The sequence below is a fragment of the Hesperophylax consimilis genome, chromosome 20 (genome assembly GCF_061612785.1).
Source record: "Hesperophylax consimilis isolate HC1 chromosome 20, BYU_Hcon_1.0, whole genome shotgun sequence".
Lineage (NCBI taxonomy): Eukaryota > Metazoa > Arthropoda > Insecta > Trichoptera > Limnephilidae > Hesperophylax > Hesperophylax consimilis.
Window position 1 is genome coordinate 282,677 of NC_142855.1, and position 8,398 is coordinate 291,074.

The 8,398-nt window shown below is 34.1% G+C and overlaps 1 protein-coding gene across 1 annotated transcript; it reads right to left on the bottom strand.

Moving 5' to 3' along the window:
• Positions 1 to 732: 732 nt before the first annotated feature.
• On the bottom strand, positions 733 to 7,247 carry LOC149413859 (uncharacterized). Its single transcript, XM_089644264.1, has 3 exons — positions 7,116 to 7,247; positions 3,707 to 3,863; positions 733 to 2,045 (listed from the first exon to the last, which is right to left on the bottom strand). The coding sequence occupies exons 2-3, from the start codon at positions 3,855 to 3,857 to the stop codon at positions 1,135 to 1,137; spliced, it is 1,062 nt and encodes a 353-aa protein (XP_089500390.1). The 5' UTR covers positions 3,858 to 3,863; positions 7,116 to 7,247; the 3' UTR covers positions 733 to 1,134.
• Between the last annotated feature and the right edge of the window lie 1,151 nt (positions 7,248 to 8,398).

Sequence of the window (8,398 nt, forward strand, 5' to 3'; positions counted from 1 at the left end):
TTATGTTATGTTGATTATCAGGTCATTTTAGATAGATTCGTGTCGAATTAATACATTGTTTCTTATTTTGAACACAATCAAATAATTCAGGATGGATCATACAAGCATTCAAATTCATTCAACAAAATTCGACTCACTTCTCAGCTGTCAAACTCGGAATGTTTTGACGCCATCTTTGATTCGAGGAATAGCGCCTAACGTGAAGTTCGAGCACTGATTAGTCAAATCGAACTTTAACCCGAGCGTTAGCGTTATTCAGATATAGTGAAAACGAAAAAATGACTAATCCGCGGATTAGTGCTTAGTCAGAACATAATCAGAGATAGTGAAATACCCCCTTAAGGTGGTTATTATAATATGACCATTCCCATTTTTGTCTCCAGATGCATCATTTGGAAGGAGCAGACGTTTTTCCTTTACAGCATTAACTAAGGCCTTTCATATACAGAGATATTCACATTACACTAGAGTCTAGTGTCTTGTGGTCGCATCAGTCTAGTGACAAGACTGATGCGACCTCAAGTCGCCTTCTCTTTGATATTCTTTTTTTATTGTAATAAAAAGAATATAAATTACATTGAACATTCATATTTTAGAAAAAATTATACTTGAGGTTGTTAATGGTATGTATACATTGTGTAACAAAGACAGGTCAAGAGGAATCAGGAAATATAATTCGGTAATGTCTTCTAACCCAATGGAACACAAGTATTAAAAGTTTACTTCCAATAATTCCATTTAATTTATTCGACACCATTTTTTACATATAAAAGCATTAAAATACAGTAATTTTTAAGATATTATTTTATCCCACTACCAAACTAGTTGCTGCGTGTATACATGTATGCTATACACGGATTGAATGATCAAATAAAAAATGTCACTGTTTACAAAGCACGATTCAAACTACCTAGTCAATCACCTGAAGCCATTTCCAATTTAGGAATTTCGCGAGGTTGGAGGAAGTGGTCAAGGGTTAGGAGTTGGAAATGGAAAGGTTAGATGTTCCGATTCTGATTGATAAATTGTCTCCAGGGCGATCTTTCAACGTAATTCCACCATAAAAGTATACTGGCGCAAATATGCCGAATTATAATATATCATCAAAATTACACGTAAATAAAAAAACTAATATTATTGACCTTCACTGGTTCCTACATCAGCGACTTTTGAGTCCGTGGCCAGGGACTTCGCCTTTCCGCCACGGCGTTTGCTGAATAAGGCTTTATTTTGTTTTTCATTGTGTCTGCGGATATGGTTTTTGAGGCGACATTTCTGCGAGCACGTGTAGTCGCACAGCGGGCAAGAGAATGGCTTTTCTCCGGTGTGTGTGAGGAGATGTCTTTTCAGGGAGATGCTGACGGAGCACGTAAAGCTGCAAAGGTAACAAGCGAAGGGTTTCACCCCAGTGTGAGACAGCATGTGCGTGGTCAAGCTGCTTTTCCGAGTAAAAGTAGAGCTGCACTGAAGACATGGAAAAGGTTTTTCACCGGAGTGCGAGAGGATATGCCTGTCCAGACCAGTTTTGCGAGTAAAAGCGGAACCGCACTGATCACATGAAAATGGTTTCAATCCGTAATGTGATAGGATATGAGTTTTCAAACTTATTTCATGGGCAAACGCAGCGCTGCACTGTGTGCACACGAAGGGTTTCTCCCCAGTGTGTTGGAAGATATGCGTCTTCAAAGTGCTCTTCCGAGAAAATGCGGCGGGGCAGTGCGGGCAGGCAAACGGCTTGTCCCCGGAGTGAGTCAGCATGTGTGTCTTCCAGTTGCCTTTCTGATTAAAGACGGAGCTGCACTTGGAACACGAAAAGGGTTTCTCACCCGTGTGGACAAGAGAATGTATTTCCAGTTGGTTTTTCCAAGCGAAAGCAGAATTACACTGATCGCATGCAAATGTTTTTTCTACATTGCGACCCGCGTACCTACTGGTACCATCTTTACTGGGAGTTTTCTCTTCATCTTTTTCGTCATCTGTCGCATCCGAAGTTTCAGTGGGTATGTAATCACCATCTTCAGCCTCCTGCTTAATTGATGGAGAATCTGAAAAAATATATTTTTTTTAGTATTGGACACTGGTTTTATTTCGATTACTGTATAATAATGACTAGTCATTTAATAAATAAAGATTCGAAATTTTAAAATTGGAAATTCATATGTCATACGGCATATATTCTGGTCTAGTAATGTGTAATTTCTATCACCTAAGAAATTCTAAAAAAAAGTAGTACAGGATTCACATGTCTTATATTGATTTATAAATGTGGAAATTCTAACTATACAATTGTAAATGTTCTCCAAAACGTCCTGGAAAGAATCTCAGACTTGTGATGTCCCAAAATAAACCATTCATCTGTGTGTGAAAAATAAGTGTGTTGAAAAATTATGTATAAAAGTATGAAATGAGTATTTCGTATTATAATTAATTGTAAAATTTTGTAATTTTGTAATTTTGTTAGAATTTGTGTGAAGTATGGTTTGTAAAATGCCTTAGATGTTAAGAATATTTATAATATCTGTTCTTTCTTTTACCATCAACCAGTTTACAAATCTTTTGAACACCCAATTCAAATTATTTGGTAAGATGTAAGTTTTAGTTTGGGTTAGGAACATGTTGAATATGTGAGAAGCCAGGTAAGATTCATGTCTTTTAGTGAAATTTGATTTGATATACGGTACTTGTAATTGTTTGTGTGTAATTGCTCTCGTGTTTTGCGAGTGAGTTATGTGATGTGGAAATTTTTTTATGCAGTTTTTGTAGATTATATTCTTTATTAACAGTTTATTTATGTCTAATAAGTTGTTTTCAATCATTAGCTGTTTTGTCGGATGTTGATAAGGCTTTCTAAACATAATTCGAATTATTGATTTATGATTAATTTTAAGGGATTTGAGATGAGTGTCTGCTGCTACACCCCAGTCAATCAATTTAAGTGTTTCTGAAGTTCAAATGGGATGGAAATCTACGATATCAAGAGAGTGTAAGCGAGATCGAGTGCTGGACTATTGGGCTAAATAAAACAAATATTTCCATTCAAATTTGTAGGGAAGGCATTTCTAGTTTTAATCTTTTTTCAGGGTTTATATACCGCTGTTCATTAAAAATATCACATTTTTTTAATTTGGGTAAAGTTTTCTTATTCCACGTAAAAACTCTAAAAAAAACAACACTTGATTTCAACTTAATTACTAAAAAACTATTCAAGTGGGGGTATAAGTCAACATGCGAAAATATCTTTTTAGGTTAATAGTTTGGGTTATTTTAAAAATTTACACATATTTTCTAACGTTTAAACTTAACTTTGATTGAGAAAAAAATGGAATTTTAATTCATCTTTTGCCATCTTCCCCGACAGAAATAGTTGTTTCTTGAAGTAATTATGTTGAAATCTAGAGCTATTTATAATTTTGCACATTAAGCGTGAAGCGAAAGTCGACAAGTGTATCATGAGTTGTTTGTGTACGGTTGACATTTGCCATATGAGGACGAAGATGTTTGCAGACAGTGTTTCTACTCCCGCAATAAGTTCCTCTCCTTAGAAACACCCCCCCTTCTTTGGAAGGGACTTTCGTCTTTCAAAGACTCCTCGGGCTTTGAGGGTGGAGTTAAAAAAAAGCAAAAGAAGTTCAATACTAGTATGGGTGCCGTACGTGTGAATGGGGAAATTTTTGAAATACCTACTTTGGATAAGTTTGCTATATACCTGAGCTTTGATCAACTAAAGAGGCCTCCAAGCATTCAGTCTTTATGTCTTGGCGTGGAATATCAATTTCCATTAGTTCTCCACCTTCTGTTTCATCGCTGGTCACCGCTAGAGGCTCTCGCTTGATGATGGTAAGATCCATTCTATCCATAAGATCCTATAACATGAGAAAAACAAATGTCATCGGTAAAAAGAACTTTATAAAGTTATACGTGAGAAAGAAAAATGCAGAAAAGACAAGCCAAATGTTCCCATCCACACGAATCGGATTTAATCTTCCACCACATTACACGAGCAACATGAGATGTAGGAAGAACTCATATTATGAGATGTAGGAAGAACTCATATTTTTCAAGTAATTTTTGAATGTTTGTTTTTTCAAACAAAAATAGATAATTTATCTAAAAACCTTTAAAGTTTGCAATGAAGCTGAGATTTACACATTGATGTAATCTCAAAAAACTAATAACTCATCTATATCTTCAAAAAGTTATGAAGTGTCTTGTCTCAAATAGGGGATCCAAATAGGGTATATTATGCTTTATTCCAGTCTCGTTTGGAATATTGAATAGTGAGTGGGATGACCAGTATAAAATCACATAAAACGATTAAATATAACTCTTAAATACATCATAAAGATGCCATAAGAACGTCAACAACAGAAATCTTAGGCCGTTCGACGCTCAAGTTAACATCTCACATAATGACGGCCGGCATAGTCCAGTGGTAACGCATTGGACTGCCATTCCGAAGGTCGCGGGTTCGAACCCGGCGTGCGCAAATAAATTTTATTTGATTAATTTGTGTTATTTCACAATTAATTGATTAAAATAATATATAGTATATTTGCGGCACGTTCCAGAGTGGAAGATACTACCAGTATCGCCCTGGTGTAAAACCACCATTCAGAATTGAAACGTTGCTCCAAATGGCTTTAGCCGTGTTTAGTGACTAGATCTGAATAGCCAGGTACTTCCCCACCTTCCTCTTTCCCTTCCCCACTTACCTTCAGCCTCACAACATCCCCCAATTGGGGATGCCATAGTCTCACTGGCTCCAGACGGGAGCAGTTGGGACTCTTGTGAGGTATTCACTATAAAAAAAAATAAAATAATAATAATCATAAAGCCAGAGCAAAGGAAATAGACAATCTAAATCAACCTGTGTAATCTATCTTTGAATAAAGAAGTTCTGATTATTTGGCTATAAACTTATATAATTAGCTCCCACCAAGTAGCAAAAAAGTTAAATAAAAAAGTCCACCAAATTTCGGCTTAAGAAATTATCAGAAAATAACAAACTAGTATAATAAAAATATTGTCAGAGAAGTTACTGAAAACCCTTATCCACCTATATAAGGTCATAGACCTCGTGTTTTGTATTATTCCTGCTGTGGTCGCTCAACATTCGCTATACAATACGGCCAAATAAGAAAATGAACGATTTCTCACCAAGCATCAATCGAAGAAACTATTTAAGTAATATTTACTGTAATTCAACCTACTTATTGTAGAAATTTAATATTATAGAAATGAATATGGTGTACTAATAAATAATGAATATGATGTACTAATAAATATGGTGAAAGAACTTTAAATTATATAGTACCCAAAATGTTTAACTTATTACCAATGACAATTAAAAATAATAACATGTATACTGCTAATGTTAAATATAATCTAAGGAAATGGTTATTGGATAATAATGATCTATACTGATGCCCCTGAAATAGAATTCATATTCTTAGAAAATGGAAAAACAATTATTTTGTAATACCTGACTACCTACCTCTATTTATGAAACTATTGATGTACTTGGACTTAGAAAATTGGACGGATACATTTAATGAGGCTGAAAAGGGGCTTAGTGCACTTCAAAATTGGCTTAAAATCAACTCGCTTACCCTTAATATAAGCAAAACAAAATATATAACATTTTCAATAAACGCAAGGAGCCAACCAATAAAATCACTAGAACTAAAACTACACGAATGCCATGGAAATAATATACAATGTTACTGCCCCGTCATCGAAAAAACACAAAACATAAAATATCTTGGAGTAATAATCGACGAAAATCTTAGATGGGACCTACACATCAAAGGTATTACCGAAAAACTCACAAGCCTTATATATTTCTTTAAAAATCTAAGAAACGTATTAAATAAAAAGGATATGAAAAAGGTCTACTACGCATTATGTCATTCTCGAATTGAATATGGAATCATAGGATGGGGATCTGCTACACATACGTACCTACACAACCTGAATACGATTCAAAAAGGAATCATAAAGACCATATTGAAAGTACCAATTAGAACGCCTTCAATTGAAATATTCAATTCCTTTGACGTACCAAATGTACAGCAAATATATGCCAAAAATATATTATTGAAGCTCTTCAAAAATAACAAATCCTCTACTAGACAGTGTATGCATAACACTAGATCGAACAAAAATGATATAAAAAATATTCCAAGTTATAAAACCACATTCGGACAAAGAAACTATACATACTTTGCAACAAAACTCCATAACATCCTTCCCCAAGACATAAAACTAATAAAAAATCCTAATGAATACAAATCATTAATAAAAATATGGCTGAAAGAGGTCAATGAAAAAACCCTAATGAAAACACTAAAAACGATATAGAAGACACTAAAAACGACATAGAAGACACTAAAAACGACATAGAAGACAAATAAACCATATTTAAATAACTTTAGTCCGCCTCGGCACAGGACCCCCTAGTGAGGAGGACTAAGAAATACAATATTTTATACTTAATTTCACCATTATATTTTGTATGTAACAATTATTTTATATAGTCGCTAAAAAAAAAAAAAAAAAAAAAAAAAAAAACTTGTTGATAATACTAATTTGTTCATACATTTATTTTTACTTGCTTATTTTATAAGGCTTTTATGTTTTATGTTGATAATACTAATTTTTTCATACATTTATTTTTTACTTGCTTATTATATAAGGCTTTTATGCTGCTATTTAAACTTTTCTGCAATGTAACCAATTTATGTAATTATGTACCGTTCAAATTGTATCTTATGAGTGTATAAATGTTGTCTCTATGTCCCTGCTGACAAACTACATAAGTAGTTTAGCGGGTTTAAATGTGAATAAATAAATAAAAAAATAAATAAAATATAGCTAAAAAAATTAGTTACCAAATCTTAAAAAAATTAAGCATAATATGTAAAATTTCTTATTATGAACACGAAAACTGTAAAAGATTGTCGTATTTATATGTCAAACACGGGTCAATTGAGATTTCTGAAGCAGTAGATTGGATTACAGGGAAAAAAAATGCAATTCAGGAAATTTTAACCGAATTTAACCTCAAAAACCTTAATGACAAAATATATGTTAGACATTCATATATGAATCAATACCTTTTCTGTGTGCTATGTTTGCAAATACAACCGACAATATCAGTTCACAAAACTAGACTAAACTGACCAGAAACTGATCAAAAATAAGGAAAATTAAGATGGAAAATGCAAACGTCAGATGATGTTGAAAAGTCGTAGATAAATGTTGTCCATAGACAAAGAGAGCGCTGTCTTTCCACGAGAGGCTGGAAGCCATTTTGTTAAGCATTGAGTAATGTATTGCATTTATGTTTTCTTACAGAAAAAGGCTTTTTATATGATTAAAGGAAATAATGGTTATTATTTCAATTGCAGAAATAAATAATTAATATAATACCCGTGATATCATTTGTTATGATGAAAAATGCTTGTAGAATGTTGTCCATAGACAAAAGCTTTGTTAGGCTTTTAGACATATCTTGATTCTTCATTATGTTGATATGTCCTTAGGTATCTACGTGACTTGAATTCACAGAACGACCAAATTGAAGACGTGCGCCCGCATATTATGTTCTCCGTAATTTTACACGCAGATTGAGGCGGCAGTTCGTATTATTAGACTTAAATATTTAGTTGTATGGGTTGGCCGGCAACCGCCATAAAAAAATTAGAAAGCCAACCTAGAAATACACCCATAATGGTAGCCATACACGTTAGGGTTTGCATGATGGTTATGCATGTACATGCATAACCATCATGCAAAACCCTAGTGTGTATGTAAAAAACTGTACAGTTATCGATGCATGTACATGCAACCTAACAAATACCAAAATAGATATTTTTTGCCGCTCGGTTATGTTTTGTGCGCATGCATAACCGAGCGTGTGTGGCGGCCGCTCATGCTTGCATGCACAGTTCTCAGTCATTCTCAGTTCTCAGTGTCCAATATTCTTGTAATCTTTTGGTGTAAATCTCAGTTCATTCATCAAATTTATATGAGAGAACTGTTTTCTTTTCAAAAGCCAGTGTTTACACCACTCAGTGCGATCTCTTTTTCTTGTCCTTTTCTTTGTTACAAATATTAAGCCAAGTACAGCTATTACATCGTCGTCGTCCATTGTTTGCGATACAGTGCACAGCAGATTAAGAAAATGTCCTACAAAACACCGTCACTTAGCTGCAACTACCTTTAACTGAGAGTTTATGGGAAATTGTACATGCAAACCCTAACGTTTATGTGTTTTATTAAACTCGGTTATGCATGTACATGCATAACCATCATGCAAACCCTAACGTGTATGGCTACCATTAGTCCGCAGATTTAGCTCTAGACCCTCATAAAGTCATAAATCTGAAATGGGAAA